This window comes from Danio aesculapii, chromosome 6, assembly GCF_903798145.1.
Source record: "Danio aesculapii chromosome 6, fDanAes4.1, whole genome shotgun sequence".
NCBI classification, from domain to species: Eukaryota; Metazoa; Chordata; class Actinopteri; order Cypriniformes; family Danionidae; genus Danio; species Danio aesculapii.
In genome coordinates, this window is record NC_079440.1 from 32,416,743 (window position 1) to 32,434,925 (window position 18,183).

Consider the following 18,183-nt stretch of genomic DNA (forward strand, 5'->3'; position numbering starts at 1 on the left):
CCTGATCCAGAGCAGTTTCATAACCCTGGATTAAAAACCCTGGATTAAAATTGGATCCATTGTTTCTGAAGTGTTAACCTTTCATTTACCCTGTAAGCACTGTTTACTATGACTGTGCTGATCCCCCTGAGGTGGCTTTTCATTAGTGCGCTTTTGTTTTAAATTGATGTTTTAAAATAAAACTCTTTGGCGCAGAGCGTATTTTTGCATACTTAAAATAGCAAAAGTGGATTCAGACATGCCCTTAATGCTTTTGTGCTATGTGCTTTAGACTTTGCGCCTAGATCGTTAAAATAGAGCCCTTAAAGTCTATCTGGGGACTTTACAACAGCAACAACAAAAAATCATTTACATATACATTTTTCTAACAAATAATATGACACAGGAAACGATAAGTGTGTCTTGTAAAATAAAATTCCTTATACTTTCGAGTATGAAATCTATAAAGGAGCTGACACAGCATGTTGGTTCTTATGTAGATGAAACTGATGCTAACTCTGTGTTTGATATTATAAGTAGATGTGTCCTGCACTTACCCCTGGTATAGTTTGTAATGAATTGTTGTCCAGCCACAGCTCTTTTATACTATGGATCTGCTCCAGCACTTCTGGCTGTAACAATAAAGAGGATCATAACCAGCAAAATAATTATACATACTGTAGTGCATCAAAATTAAAAACCAACTTATGAAAGTCATTTCAATCCTTTAGGCCTGTTCAAACCAAATATGATCACTATAATAATACAGTACAATACATGATGATTAAAATATAGTCTTAAAAATAATTCTATATATAAAGGGTTAGTCCAAACTATAATGGTAACAACATTATATGTTGGAAATACTTTTTAGAAGGATTTTATTTCCCAGTTAATGCATAATAAATATGTTAAATCACAAATTGTCTTTGTAAATTATCCCATTACAGGTGCCATACAATTCAAATCTGGATAACTGAATAATGAGATTGGTCAGTTCATGGAAAAAAAGTGTTCCTAAAACCACTTTACTTAAAGGGAAAATTTTGAAAAAAATGTGACAAATTTTCCGTTTAGCTGGTGTGAACAGGCCTTTATGGTAGTTTTTAGGAACTCCCCTTAAGGTAAATTATACAGTTTCATACAATATATGGGACATTCTACCAGAAACATACGTTTTCTGTCCCTGAAATAAAGTTTTTCATCCCAAACATTTCTAAAATGGACTGCTGGTTAATTTCTGTGAGTTTTTAAGTTGTAAAGGAATATGTCCTTCATTTGGTTCTCTGATTTAGGGGAGCGCGGGGCACAAAGTAATGCGGGGTTAAATGTAACAGGTAACAGTTTTAAGGTATTTGCTCAGGGTTAACCATGGCATGCTTCTGAGGTTTTCACCACAGTGTCGGCAGACGTCCTCCTGCCAGTTATTAAAAAAGTTCGACGAAATTTGGATGAGAAACACAGGAAAAAACATTTTTGCAGCATAAAAGTATTTTTTATTATACTCAATATTTTTTTTTATTTAAAAAAAATCTGTGAAAGTATAAGTGTAAAATCTTATATTGTTGTGATCACCGTCTTCTAGGCTAAAAGATGAAACCATTTTGAAAGATGTAAAACACACACAGTGACTGCTAGTCAGTTTTGAGGAAAACACGACACAGCGGGGTTAGTTGTAACAGGGTGTTACAATTAAGCCACACACTGTTGGACACCGAATAAACTAACACATTTTTTTAAGAATTTTGAGTGTAATGTTGAGAACTTTTTAAATAAAAATGTTTTTTAATAGAAAATAATGTTTTAATAGAAATAAAATTATTTTATTGCTAATAATGCAAATAAATGCATTGTATAATAATGGATAAATAGATAATAATGCAAATAGATTCAAATGTGTTTATCCAATAAACAAATAAATACATAAACATACTGTGCTATGTAGAATAAAAAAAGAGAAATGAGCCAATTACTGTAGAAATATAGCTACTATGTAATGTAAGCTGGATTTTAATAAATTTTTTGAAATCTGCCTTTCTAAGCATGTGTTACAACTAACTTCCTGACGGTTACAACTTGCCCCCCAGGTGGGGTAAATAGTAACATTTTTACTCCTGGCAGTTTTGGCAATACTGCACAAAAACCATAGGTCCAGCGATAATAATTTCAGTGCTCATTTGTAGGAGAGGCTTGTGTGTTCCTGGCCAAAAAAATATGCTTTGTCTAATACCATTACTTTGTTCATTATTTGACCAAAACCAAAAAGTGTTACTTTGTGCCCCGCTCTCCACTAGTTTTCTTTAATAACAACACTTTACAAAGTTACAAACCCTGTCTTTGTCAATGTCCTCAGCCCAATTGAACCTACAGTTTTAATAGTTTTGTTATGCTAAAACTGTGATTTAGAAGAAAAAACCTTCAGAAATAGCTATTTTAAGTTATTAAGTCATTCACATCAACTGAAATTATAAAAACAGTCTACAAATGAATACTATTTTACAATTGTCCCAATGTTTCTGTCACTCCTGTTATGCCCCATTCACACGAGGCATCAGCGTCAATTCTTCCCATTCAATTTGAATGGGTGACGTCAGGCGTTGCCGAACTGCATTGTGGATCTGTCGGGGCCGCTTCACAGGCGTTGCTTGCTGCAGAAGTTGGGAAATTCTCAACTTTTCAAGCGCCAACAGAAGCGTCAGCCAATCAGATCTCTTTATGCAAATACCCCAGCTCAGACAGTAGCCGATTGCGGACTAATTTTATTGGCTGACGCTGCTATGACGATCACGTCAACCCCAAATTCAGACAAGCCCTCGGTCAAACTTTGATGCTGAAGCCCCGTGGGAATGCACAGTTACATTTGCAGTATGTAAGTTTGACACCCAGTGGTTGAACTAGGTATTGCACTCCTGGATCAAAACAAATACAAGTGCAGGTTGCCAGATTGAGGACAGGAGCGAGTCTAACCATCGAGCTTAAAGGCTGATTTAAACCGTGTTCTAACTAAAAACAACAGCACCCGATAGAAGGAATATTTTTCATATTAAAAGGAGTTTTTATCCTAAACAACATCTCGAATTAATATATTAGAAACGGCTTCTATTTCTCACAGGTGAACAACAGAAAACTGACAATGATCACCTCATGTAAACCTCATGGGCTTTATTCATTGTTAAATGCTAACAATGTGAATTTTAATGCCATTTTATATGAAATTTATTGCCATGTACTGAAAGCAGCAGCAGATAGTACACCTCAGATCTTGAAAATAAAATAAACCGTTTGAAATTGAACTTTAGAACTAAAGATATGAGTGATTCAGCATGCACATTTAATTATGTTAAAGAGGTTTAATATGTATTAATTAGAGTATAAACCTTACCATTTCATAAATGAGTGCATATTCTGTGCTTCTGAATGGCTGTATTTAAATTTCTGTTGTGTTTCGTCTAGTGCAAACAGACAATATGCATCTCATCACGTAGCATGTTAGGACACGCGATTACAATGTAACCTGCTCACCTATTGTTTATGTTCGTAATGTTTATATAATTTGCTAATTAATAACCTCATGTGGAACTGAATCTGTTTCCTTTCGGAGTCTGCTACTGTCCACCAGAGGTCGCATTTTGGTCCCGGACGCATACTTTCAGAGCCTTTCTGAATGAATGAATGAAATACGCGGTTTTCCAACAAGGCAACTCGGGATGCTGAAATATAATTGGCTAAACTGGCATTAAGGAGGTTAAAATGACCATAACAAAGACAGAGTTCCGGCACGGAAAACACATTTTCAAAGCAGAATATCTGACTTCAGCACTGTTTTTCAGATAAACAAGCATGTTCACTTAGCATGTTTCTTGAATTTCTGCAAACATGTTATGGTATTTTATGCTTTAGAAGAGTCAAAAACTTACATAAATCACTTTTAAATTTAAGATATGCGTGCAATACACATTTGACCGAGGAGAGGCTGACTGAGCAAGGATGCGTTCTATCATTGAGTTGTACGATTTTATGCTTGTTTTTGTATGCTTTTTTTTTTTTGGAGGATGACAAGCTTAAGTCACATTTTTTTAAGCCCTGTCATATTTTTTCTAAGTGAAATTGTACGTTTCTCCCTTAATTTGTCCATTAACATATTTAAGGTGTCAACACATCTGTAAATATAAAGCTGAAGTGTTCTGGGACTTAAAACAACTCTTAGATCAAGAGACAGTACAGTATGTAGTGATAAATGCATCGCAAATTGTCTGCTAAATCCTCAGAGAAGCTTTATTTGCTTTCCTACATCATTCAAGATTTAAGAAGCAAAACTAAATATTAAAGCCAATTTTGATTTCAGAAAAACACATTAGAGTGGGTATTAAATATTAAATCCAACCACTTTGCTGCACATCCTCTGAATCTTTTAAAGACAGCGCAAACATTAGAAGGTGATGAAACCAATAACCGATTCTTATAAAATAACAGCACGATTTTGACAAATAGCAGCATCGCAGAGGCCAGGAAAACAAATTACGGTTTTAAATTTAATTTGAAAAGACTCAGAGCCTCTGTGTACCACAGACTCAGTTAGTTTTTAATGGCTGCTGCTTGCTTTTCTCTCCTTTTGAGCCACCGCATCTGTGCCTTCATGATCCCCTCAGCAAGAAGTTCAATTAAGAAAGAATCTGAAGCTCAGGGAACCACACCAGTCAACATCTGCCAACATCACAGCGAGAGGCAGAGATCCTGACAAATGCCTCGTGCAGTCAGTGCTCCATTCTCAACAGCCATTGTTTGGAGGATGTGTGCTGTTAGAGAGAAATCTCTCTGTAAAAGAACATGACACCAACAGAGGCGTAATAAATTAAACTAATGATTGTTTTCAGGCTGTGCAACTGCTATGCCATCATTACCTGACATGATGCAATGCGTCCAAAATCGCTTGAGGAAACCGCTGAGTTACATTTCGGTTGAGGATTATTGCTTCTTAATGTGCTGTCTTTGTTTTTCCTCATCAAAGGTTTGCCACTTTCCATGAATAGATTACAAAATGTAGAATACAAAACCCAGTGGCAGGATATGTTTAACCTTCACATAATGTTTATCTTCAACCAAAGAAGGTCCAAAAAAATAGTTGTAACCATTTTTAAAAGTACACTTTAGTTTTTGTTTTGTTTTGTTCAATTTGTTAATTGTACTGTAGATATCATAAGGGTGTGACACTGGGCCACCGTGCTGCCCATTCTGGATAAAGGTAGAGGAGGGGGGTTTATTCCAGACGAAGATAGTTGTAGAAAGGAAATGAGAATATATAGTGACTTGGGATCCTTTGATTGGAGGATCGTGATAAGCTAATGTAGGCCAGCCGGGACAATCATGAGCATGTGCTCCTCTCGAAATTAGTTTAATATTAAACTTTGGTCCCACTTTATATTAAGTGTCCTTAACTACCATGTACTTGCATCAATAAATAAATACAATGTACTTACTGTGTTCATAATGTATTTGAGAACACTTGTGGTGCTCTTGAGTTGGGATAGGTGTAGGGTAATGCACAGGTTTGGTGCTATGGGTAGGTTTAAGGGTGGGTTAAGGTGTAAGGGATGGTCAACTGTGTATTTACAAATGTAATTACAGAAGTTAATTACAGATGTAATTACATAAGGGTATTTAATCAAGCATAAGTACACAGTAAATACATGTATTTACACAATAAGTACATTGTAAGGAAATATCAAATTCTGTGTAAGTACACATTAGTCAAGGACACTTAATATAAAGTGGGACCTAAACTTTATTTAGCGGTGGGGTTTGGGGACATGCCTCCTTTTAAAAAAATGTATGTTTTTGTACTAATTAAGTTATAAAATTTTGTATAAATTATTGCCAATTTTCTGATAATACATAAAACTTCTTGTGAGATCGGGAGGATAAATCTGTCATTCTTAAGTAGGCATGGGCCGGTATAAGTTTCTGGTGGTATGATAGCCTTGGACAAAAAAATATGACGATATTGTGATTACTGCTCTAAAATAAGTTATTTTTAAATGACTGAGCAAAAAAAAACAGCTTGAACACAATATATTTTAATTTAGGAAAGATTTTAAATATTTTGGAACAGTAAACATGTCAGGCTAAATAATTAAATAAATCATTGACTTCTGCTGTCTTCATTGGTTTCAAAAACACAAATTTAACACATAAAAACACATTAAAAAAACTTACAAATACTGTAGGAACGGTATAGCAGATTATTTTAGCGGTTTTAAAACCGTGACTTTTTCAAACTGCGATAAACCTTGAAACCGGTTTTTGTCCCATGCCTATTCATAAGATATCCAATTGAATATTTATAGTGCCTATAGAAAATCATCATACCCTGTGAAAATCTATACTTTTACTCACATTACACTATGCCTTCAAAAGATATTCCGGATAAAGTTGTAGAAAGGCACAGGTTAGGCTACAAAAACATTTCAAAAGGCAGAAACAGTTCTTTGGAACGTGATTTTGCTTCAGGCTGTAGGAAAAATAAGGAGTTATTTCAAATTTAAGGTGTATGATGATTTTCTATATGTACTGTAAATATCTTAGATAATTCAAGCTGTTCAGGGTAGGTTATTTGAAGTAGATGCTACTTTTATAGGTTATAGTTAAGAAACAAAGCATTTGCTCCTCTAGTGCCTTCAAAAATCGTGCAACTTCATTACTCCATGAAGAGGTTTCACTTTCACAGTAATTCTGTTGTTGTTGTTTTTAAGCTGCTAAAAGGCTGATTTATCACAAAAAAGAGAGTGTATCTCAAGAAATTAAAAGAGCACTGACGAGGCTGCCAACAGGAAAGGTCAGAAGTTATTTGAAAAGTCATGCTGAATTGGGACAGGGAGATTGAATGTCCAGACAGCCGAGCCAGAGAGTGTTGATGGGTGTTCTCTTATTACTTGGGGGCTTTGAGCAGTAAAGTGCGTTTACTGCAATGCCAAACCATCTGTTCCCTTTGGAAGCACTGATGCGTTTTTTTTTTTTTTTTTCATCACCCAAGGACAAAGTGCCCTGGATACTCCAAACCTGTGTTTGACACTGATAGAAACTTAAACAGTAATTTCACAACTCCAACTGTTTGGCACTGAGAAGCTTAAAATAAGTCTGGGAAATATGGCCAAAAATTCTTTTTATTTTATTTTATAATATATTCAATATACAATATTGTTTCTCTATATGTCACATTGCATAATGTTAGGTTATATCATATATTATATAACATCGAGAGAATATCTATTATTATTATATATTTATGTCATAGTCTTAACTGATTGTTGAGGGATTGTAAACTGCAACAAAATTTATTTCGCATGTTTGTTAGATCCCCAAATAAATGTAAATATAATAAATGGTAACAAAAACTATATAAAAATAAAACCTAAAACTACATAAAAACATTTCCTCATTTTTAGGCTAAATAAATAATTCATAAAAATGTAACAGCAATTCAATGTAATCAAAGGAAATACAATTAGTTTACAACAACAACACACTTCGATTTTTCATCAAAAAAGTGTTGCAAAATTTGTGAACTTAAACATGAAAGAAACATAAATGTTGATCGAATGTTATTAATTACAAAAATAACAACAAAACTAATGTAATAATAATAATTATAATGCATTTCACCATTTAGTTTAACAATATATAATTGGTCCCAGAGCAGTTAATAATAATGATAACAACAACAACAACAACAACAACAACAACAACAACAACTATAATAATAATAATAGTAATAATAATAATGATAATAATAAAAATAATAATAATAATAATAATAATAATAATGACAATGATAACATCATAATCATCCTCATTGTCTATCAATCTGAAAAATAATAATAACAACAACTACAACAACACTGATAATATTAATAAAATTTATAATATTAATATTTATAATACTAATAATAATAAATCCTAATCATCCTCATTGTATGTCATTCTTAAAATAATAATAATTATAATAATAACAACAACAACAATAATAAACCATAATCATTCTCATTGTCTATCATCCTTAAAATAATAATAATAACAACTACAACTACAACAACAATAATAATAATAATAATAATAATAATAATAATAATAATAATAATAATAATAATAATAATAAATCATAATCATCCTCATTGTCTATCATTTTTAAAATAATAATAACAACAACAATTACAACAATAATCAATAATAATAATAATAATAATAATAATAATAATAATAATAAACCATAATCATGCTTGTCTATCAACCTTAAAATAATAACATCAACAACAACAGTAATGATGACAATAATATTTATAATAAAAATATTAATAATAATAAACCATAATTATCCTCATTGTCTATAATTCTTAAAATAATAACATCATCAACAACAACAACAACAATAAACATTATTATTATTATTATTATTATTGTTATTATTATTGATTACTAATTATTATTATTATTATTATTATTATTATTGATTATTATTATAAATGTAAATATTTACTATTGATATTGTGATTCTGAATATTTTTTTCTGATATTGAAATATACAGTAGCTATATTGATATATCAATATCCTTATTGCCCAGCCTCCACTACAAATGTTTTTCCAGCCATTATTACAACATGGAGCGCTTTTTAAAATAACCAACAGCTCCCAATCGAACGATCACACAGCATAACCATTATTGGAAGAAATCTGCTATTAATAGCTATTCTGGTGTTCAGCTGCCACAGTTCCTCCAGACACAGTGCCTTGTCCATTGATTTATACTCAAATAAATGAATGCGGTGCTGCCAGCTTTAGGCTCTGAAAGAAACGGCTATAGGCAGGCTGTGAGTGCAGATACCTGGAATACATATGATAAATCCCCTGCCATTGTTTACTCCAGCTTGGGTGAGCCAATTAAATGCAGCTCAGTGGTGAACGTTCGCGGCAACCGCCAAGCACTGTGTGTTTGAACCAACTCATGAATAATGGATCAACGCATGATGCAACCAACGCAGTGCAGCAGCAGAAATCTGACAAGAGACTCTCAGCTTCCCTACTGAAGCCAAAATCCATGCTGAGTGCGCTAACAGCTGTCCCATTGATAAAAAGCCTTCAACAGGAGAGCATCTTTCTTACCAGTTCAGAGAATTCATTGCTTCCCAAGTCTAACCGCTCCAGTTGCGACAGCCTATGAATTGACCTACAACATGACAAGAGAAGAAATCAAAATTGGTTGTGAATTGTTCATGCAAACATAAACAATTGAATTTCCATGATATCATATTAAATAGGATGTTTTCAACATCTATAGTTTTCAAAATGTTACAGGTGTAAAGATACACATACCTGTATTTATACACCATATAATATATACATGTATACAGACAATATATATAGCTAAAGGCAAAATTATTAGCGCTCCTGTGAACTCCTGTGGACATTTTCAAAGCATTTCATTTTTTTTCTTGAAAGACAAAAATGCAAAAATTATTTATTTTAGTTTTACATTTTTAAAACTTTTTTAATGTCAATATTATTATCCGCCTTAAGATTTTTTTTTTACTGTAATCAAATGGCCTGCCTAATAACTTAACTTGCCTAGTTTAATTAACTGAGTTAAGCATTTAAACTGCACTTTAAGCTGAATACTACTATCTTACAAAATAACTAAAATATTATCTACTGTCATCTTGGCAAAGACAAAAGAAATTAGTTGTTAGAAATGAATTAATATTAAAAATCTTTAAAAATGTGTTCTCTCTATTACACAGCAAACTTCTAAAACCAACCCATGCAGGCTCATTCTGAAAATGTACCGCTCTAAACATTTCTGCACCAAATATATCCCAGGAGATATGTATTTTTTTTTTTTTTGCAGTTTTTGTGAATCCACCAGAGGCCGCTGTGTATGCTTTTAGAGATCTCAAATTTCTCTCACGAGTGCCATTCGTGCCTCCTGTTCTCATGAAAATCCACCAGAGGTCGCTGTCGATTGACTGTTTGACTGACTGAATGACTGACTGATTGACTGACTGATTGACTGATCCACCCTCCTTCTCTAAACCCAACCAATAGTGTTTTTAAAAGCACCAACTGACCCGCTAAAATGCAACTGAAATTGCAAATGTGCCATGGCACGATGCAACTGACTCTTTTAAAAAGGAATGGAAGATGAGACTGATTGGTTTATTGTCAAAACACACTTATAACTTATTAATAGAATAAGCACAACCCTGTTAGACCCTGCGCCGCGGTGCAGAGCGTATTTTTCTGTCCTTAAAATAACAAAAGTGGCCTTAATGCTTTTGCACCATGCACTTTACAATTTGCACCTAGATCGTTAAAAAGAGCTCTTTGTCTTACGGACAAACTGGTAGCGGCAGGAAAGCCATCCATACGGAGATAAGCGTTCAAAGGCACGGCGTCATACCGCCCCAGAGCATTCATTTTCAAGACGAAATGCAGCCATACGTACTTCTAGCTACATAATTCGTGATCTCCAGAAATGTATGTAGGGCTACATTTTCAGAATGAACTTGTGTTGTCTAAAACCTCTAGTTTTACAAAATATTCATTAATAAATTGTTCAAAAAGTCCCGAGGATGATCTCCTGTGTAATAAACACAATAATCATTGTTTTGTTATACAGTCATTAAGAAATAATTCTTAGTATTACCTACTCAGTTCTGTCTTTTTTATCAGGAAGTTCATAATTGCTTAACTGTTTAATGTATATGTGTAAAAATGTTCTTTTTTTCATGAAAAAGTTCTTAAAGCCATTGTGTAAATTATTATAATTCATCAACAAATTGGTAAAGTAAAATCGTATTACAATTCGATGTAGACCTTCATTTAAAGCGACCTTATTTGTAGTTTAAATGTTTGCTAACAATTATTTTAGTGTTGGTTATTGGATATAAAATAATAGTCAACTGAATATATTAGTTTGGCTCTTTTTTATTATAGCCTTTAAATTTTAGTAATTTGTAGGTAATAGGGCTCCCAATATACAATAGTTTACAGCATCAACTGTGAAACTACAACTGTAATTTAATTTATTTAAAGACAGAACCACAATTAGTTCAGTTCACCACCGTTTTATACAAAAAAGCAAATATATGTATCTTTTTCCCTCCTGCTGTATGAAAAATATGACTTTGTGACAAAAACAAATGTGTCAAAACCGAAACACATAACAAATCATCATTTTTTTCTGTACTGTTACTTCTCTACTTCATGCAGTTTGGATTTAAAGGAAGGATGGGTGGTATTATTGCTGGCAGATAAAAATAGTCTTGAACCAGGACATCTGAACAAGTCAGCAAGCATAAACCACCGTGTGCAATATGTGTCCCTCTCTAGAGGGGTCCAGAGGTCTTCCCCACTGTGACAAATGAGATTGTAGGCTCTGCTACACTGACTATCTGTTACACTAAATCATGTTACACTTTACTAAAGGATGAACAAAATGAAAAAAGGGCAGATGAGAAGAGTTTTAAATTTTAATACATTTTTAAGCAGCATTATATCCATATGTTAATACTGGCTTGCTTCTCAGTTGCTTTAATTTTAAAATATATAGGTCAATCAAGGTTATTTGTGGAGGAAAAACATCATTAGAGGTAAAGACTAAGAATAAAGCATGTGACATCTCTGAAATAATAATATAAATAATATTTAAAACATTATAAGTGGATCTGTACTAAACTAAATTATTTATTTATTTATTTATTTCTGGCTAAGATAAAGATCTAAATGAGAGATAAGAATAAAAACACAAGACTACAAGATAACTGGAAAAGAAACTGCAACAGCATTACAAATGCACACAAAGTAAGAAAGCTGAGGCCATAGTAAATACGGAATTAAAAAAAAACAGAATCTCAACAAGAAACAGGTGTGCAACATAATCAGTAACCATGACAACAAACTGGTGAATCTGGACAACATGGAAATTCAAACATTAAACACCTGAAGGGTCATAAAACACTACACTACATTATCTGAGATTTTAACAGATGTTTGAATTACATATCATAGAAGACGATGTTAGCATGCATACATTTTAATTACAGGAAATAATTTCTTAACTGCACTTTTGTCCCCACAGTTAAAAATCAACACTGTATAGATGTCACGATGTGACACTAAAATAATCACAGTGTTTGGTAACGCATCTATCTCTCATAAATATTCATGAAACTATACATCTTTGTCTTGTGAGAATAGGTTTTGCTTTAGTTATTCATGACATCGCACATTATTATGACAGTGCCTTCAAACTATGAGACTGCATATAATATGAGAGATTTAATGAGCTGTTTTTTACAGCTGCTTAACCAATATAAACACTGCAAAATAAGCCTTAAATGTTACGCAACAGTGTTTTCATATATTTTCAATGCATAGATGTAAATGGAAACTTGTGCATTAAATCATAACAGTGGGTAAATGTGTTGTGTAATGTATAGCAAGCTTACAAATGCATGTATAATGTACGTTTATTATGTTGCTTGTAAAGGTGAAATGCACTGTGCATTTGCGGGGAGCTTTCATGTCGTCAATAAGCATCTGAATCTAAAGAGCTGTTATAATAACTGTCTTTCCTTTCTTCTCCACTCCACAACTGAACATGCCCACTTTCCCTGGGTTTTTCCACTTCAAATTCAGATAAACCAGCTGGTTTCATAACCATTTAGTGAAAAACTAAACAAGAAACAGGTGTGCAACCTAACCAGTTACTTTGACAACACATTGCTGAATAGAACAAGAAAATATGCTATGTTTAAGTCCTCATGAGATGTTCAAATAATAATTTTCATGTCAGATGCAATCATATCACCTTGTTTGGCACAAAATACTGATCTCATTTTTATACATACTGTACATTTCAACACTATTCGTAACCCCACAGACAAAAGATCAGTAAACACCATTGTGCATTAATGCGCATAAATGTACTGTATTATTTAGCTGTTTCTATGTTTTTATTCAGTTTATGGGTAATTTCAGAATTGTGGGTACATTTTGCATCTCCTAGGTGTATTTACAATATTTATGTAGGGATATTTTGTCTTAAATATTAACTAAAGACTCCCACTGTGGTTACATTAGGCAAGGCAAGGCAAGTTTATTTATTTGACAAAAAATAACAGATAATAAAAATCATTTTGTGTCTGTCCCTTGTGAAATTTTTTAGGATACAATAGATTCATTATTTCTCAGCTCTGCTACTGTGAAATTTCAGTGAACCTCTCATTCAATTTTATACATTTGCTTTTTAATGCATAAAATTTAGATTTAGACATGCCATGTGGTATCTGGTTTGAGGTTAGCATCTTTGCAAAATTGTCAACTCTATTAGATTAAAAAGTTTAACAATATGGATCAAATTTTCTCTATAACATTTGAGCAGTTTGTATTATTTTACATTAAAATGGATAATATGTTATAATCCATCCACATAGTTAATCTGCTACACTAACAGAGAAGACTCCAGATCCAGATCTGTTTTTACATTATTGTGGCGGTTGGGTTTAGGGCTGTGGTACGGGTAGAAGTTCATAAAATTTAATAAATAATATAAATAATTCTTGTTAACTTCCGGCCGCAGTCATATGTGATCTATAGCTGATTAACCATGTGTATGGATGATAACAGCTTTCTGAGCCTACCATTAGGCACAGAAGGCCTCTACTGACCCATATCTATCAGCTGATAACCACTGATAATGTCTATTCAATCGAGTGATAACATTCGAATCTGCTGAAAATACACACTAAGAGTTATAAAATAAACGAAAACACAAAACAATGAAGTGACTTACTTTGGCATAGTTTTCAGGTGATTCTCACGAAGTTCCAAGATCCGTAATTTTGACAATCTGAAAAACAGGTTACAAATCATACATTTTTGAAAAAAATGTAAATCTTCATCTTATTATTATAAATATTTTTTTCTAAAGAAGCACTAAACTAGTTTGGCCACATTTGGATGTGTTGCAGTATCTGCATAAAAAAAGCACATATTCACTAATCATTCAGAATAGAATTTAACCAGATATCCAAACAGTTCTGCGATTAATTCAAAATGAATGTGCCCTTTCAATAAATTTTCAAACCTGTACCAATTATAAGTGTGTCATTACCAAGAAGAGAATAAAGCAAAGCTAATAAATCAAATGCTATAACAATGCAGGCAGCCCATGCAAATACACAGCGCTGTCAAGGCAATTCGTTCTTTGTGAATTCCCTCAGATTCTTCATCAAAACCAAACTCAACAGCCCTTGACCAATGTCAACTGTAATAATAGATCCCCTTTTCCCCAATGCACATGAAATAAACATTCATCACTGAACCCGATACAAGCCACAGGAACTCATTTATTCAGGAAAGCTTTAGGCAAATTACTTCCAGAATCAGCACCATGCTGCTCCTTAGATAAAAAAATAACATCTAAAAATAAAACCGATACAATGACAACTATAAAAACTGAGACTCAAACTCAGACTCAAGCACAGCAGGTAAAAAAAAGTATTAAACACGTCAACGTTTTTCTCATGAAACATCTAAAGGTGCTGTTGACTTAAAAATTTCACCAAATATCAGTAACAACCAATGTATTATATACTGTACATACAAAGAAAACAAAACTAATTCATTTAAAAGTTATGTTTATGGGAAACAGGAAAGTTGCATTGAACACATGAAGAAAGGGAGGTGTAAAAAGCAATGGAAAGCTCAGACATCTGCTGAAATCTCTGCATTTTTAGAAAACATGCCCCTTGTGTATGTAAATTAATATCGTCTGCTTCAGTCCCAACACCTAGATTAGTAGATGATGCAGCACAATGATCTTCAACACAGACAAGGAAACTCAAACAATTGATAGAATAGAATGGCCCAGCCAATCACCTGACCTGAATAGTCTTAAGACGAGACCTACAAAACAATCAAGATATTTAGATTCTGCTAATGTATGTGGAAAAAAAATCACACCTGAGCAATGTATGCGGCTCCTTTCTCCATACAAGAGGCATCTTGACGCTCTCATGAATAAAAAAGTCTTTTATACAAAATACTTAATGCATTTCAGTAGTTCAATAATTGCTCATTTTGTCCTTCCATTGTCATTACACAGAAATTAATTCCTTTATTAGTTTTATTTTTATTTGTAAGAAAAAATTGTTTGGGTTTTTACTGTTTTTACTCAATGTCAAGTCAGCAGCACCCTTGGGAAAAAAATCATGAAGCGTTTGATACTTGTTTTACCTGCTGTGTATGTGTTAAACAGCTATTTCACAATCCCCCAGCAGCGAAGAAACAGAGAGCCCCAAGATGAAGCTCTTACCTCCCAAAATTGGCAGGCAGGTATTCAAGGAAGGCATCATTTAAGAAGAGCTGTGTCAGGTTGAGAAGCTGGGTGAAGCCTTCCGGGAGCCTGTAGGAACAGAGAGCTGATCAGACCCTCTCAAAGGCCAGTGCCCTTAAGATTTGATAAGCGTTAAGTACTTCAAGAGCAGCGAGAGCCGTCTGTAATCCCTCTACTCTACCCCTTTTACTGGCTCTGTTAGCATCCCTGTAAAAACAGTCACTTGAGGGCTGATTTAATCATGTTATGAAAAAAAGAGACTCTTCATAGAGACCATGCAGTGGATCTGAAATGTTTGATCTTTTAACATAAATTTGTGAATCAAAGATTTTAAAGGCATAGTTCACCCAAAAGTGAAAATTCTGTCATTATTTACTCACTATTTACTGTTTGAGTTTCTTTCTTCTGTTGAACACAAAGAAGAAAAGTTTGAAGGAAGCTGGAAACCTGTTTCCATTGACAAAGTATTTGTTTTTCCTACTATGGGAGTCAATTGTTACAGGTTTTCAGCTTTCATCAAAGAGATGTTCAAGAGATAAAGAAACTCTGGTTTGGAACCACTTGAGGGTGATTAAATAGTGAGTAAATAGTAAGATATTTTTGGGTGAACTATTGCTTTAAGCTTGGGATGAAAGCACTGACTGATGTTTGATCTCTTTTTGTGTGGAGTTGTGTGGTTTATTTTTAAAGCCTGGTGTCTGCTTGTTATATGCAATAATAATGCATACATGTCCCAATAATAATTCAAAAACATGTTTACTGATGAATTATATATTAAAAAGGTTGTCTAGATATTGCATGTACAGTAGGTTCAATTAGTACTCTTATCTTGAACACAGATAAGGAGCGCAAATAACTGCTTCCATTTGTGGAAGTGAGTGTGAAGAAATTAAGCAAATTCCTATACTACATGATAACAACTAATATTTATAGTAGAAACAGTGCTCAAATAAAAGGGCAAATGTTGCTTACATGATTAAAAACACTATACTGATAATCATTATTAATAATTATTATCCTAAATTTGAGGGATTCCATGAAATATTTAATTCACAGCATAGACTATTTCTAAAAATGATTATGAAAATGAAAAAATAATAATAATAACATAGTGTGGTCATAAATTTCAACCAGACCAAAATTTCATAATAATTGTTAATGCAGTTTTTTTTATTACTCACACCGAAGCACCAAAGAACAAAAGAAAGTAGGAAAGAAAGTAGAAAAGAAAGAAATATGCTCCCTACTTTGTTTAGTTGCCTTAAGTACCATGTACTTACATTTAAATGAATCATTTGGTACAAAGTACTTATGTACATATACATACACTCACCGGCCACTTTATTAGGTACACCTGTCCAACTGCTCGTTAACGCAAATTTCTAATCAGCCAATCACAAGGCAGCAACTTAATGCATTTAGGCATATAGACATGGTCAAGATGATATGCTGCAGTTGAAACCGAGCATCAGAATGGGAAAGAAAGCTGATTTAAGGGACTTTGATTGTGGCATGGTTGTTGGTGCCAGACAGGCTGGTCTGAGTATTTCAGAAACTGCTGATCTACTGTGCTTTTCAAGCACAACCAAGCACAAGCCATCTCTAGGGAATAGTCAGAAAAAGTAGCCAAAATAGTAGACCAAAATATTTCCAGTACCTTGTTGAAGCTATGCCACAAAGGATTAAGTCAGTTCTGAAGACAAAAGAGGGTCCAACCCGGTACTAGTAAGGAGTACCTAATAAAGAGGCCGGTGAGTGTATTTTAAAAATGATCTTCTTGTAATTAAATCTGTAATTAATTGATGTAAATGAATTTATAATTACACAGTTACTGTATGCCTTACCCCTTAACCCATTCTTAAAACTACTGTAACCATACCACTAATCCTGTCCCTATTTTTACTCATATTTAATTTCCAAAATCTTTTAATTGAAGTTTTCTTTGTTTCTGATTTAACAAATGTGAGAAGATTAACTTACTTGGCTATAGGATTTACACTGGCCTCCACAACTGATAGACATTTACAGCATTTGATGTTGTCAGGAAACTCTTGAATACCTGAAATAAAGCCATTTTGATACATTGGTTTTAGGGTACAATCATATACAATCTTGCCAATGAGTTTAGCGCAAGAAAAAAATTAATGTAGAATTAATTGAGTTAAGTTTATACCATTTTTACTAATATCTAACTCTTTCAGATTCACAAGGCTGGCAATGGTGGTTGGCAGGTTGGAGAGGTCATTGTCAGGCATGCTCAGCTTCTTGAGCGCTTGACAGTTGAAGAGTTGCTGAAAAAAGAAAACAGAAATACAGAGGGTTGGTTAAAACATGTTCTTTCTTTTGATGCATCAAGTCACCTGTAAAAATGTTACCCCTTGATGGATCAATCTACAATAGTCTACTTATAAGTAACAGTCTTATTGATCCCCTATAGTATGATTCTGTATGTCCCACTGTTTGCTTTTCACATTATTAAGCAATAATTAACACATTAACAACTCCAGATTAAGAGAAAAGTCTATATTTTAAAGCTATAAGTTTGTAAGTTTATAGCAGTGTGGTGACATTTTGGCTCAGTGGTTAGCACTGTCGCCTTACAGCAAGTTGCTGGTTCGAGTATCGGCTGGGCCAGCATTTCTGTGTGGAGTTTGCATGTTCTCTCCATGTTGGCGTAGGTTTCCTGCAGGTGCTCTGGTTTCCCCCACATTTCAAAAGACATGCTATAAGTGAACTAAATTGTGTGTAATGTATGAATGTGAGTGTGTATGGGTGTTTCCTAGTAATGTGTAATGTGTGTATATATATGTATGGC

General features: G+C 33.5%; 1 protein-coding gene across 11 annotated transcripts in view; it reads right to left on the reverse strand.

Moving 5' to 3' along the window:
- lrrc7 (leucine rich repeat containing 7) overlaps positions 1 to 18,183 on the reverse strand; it is a 191,457-nt gene that overhangs the window by 62,967 nt on the left and 110,307 nt on the right. For all 11 annotated transcript variants that reach the window (XM_056459998.1, XM_056459997.1, XM_056460005.1 and 8 more), the window contains exons 3-8: positions 17,542 to 17,659; positions 17,349 to 17,427; positions 15,348 to 15,437; positions 13,824 to 13,880; positions 9,134 to 9,197; positions 537 to 611 (exon numbers count right to left, since the gene is read on the reverse strand). In XM_056459998.1, the coding sequence (XP_056315973.1) occupies positions 537 to 611; positions 9,134 to 9,197; positions 13,824 to 13,880; positions 15,348 to 15,437; positions 17,349 to 17,427; positions 17,542 to 17,659 (483 nt within the window). The remainder of the gene's footprint in view (positions 1 to 536; positions 612 to 9,133; positions 9,198 to 13,823; positions 13,881 to 15,347; positions 15,438 to 17,348; positions 17,428 to 17,541; positions 17,660 to 18,183) is intronic.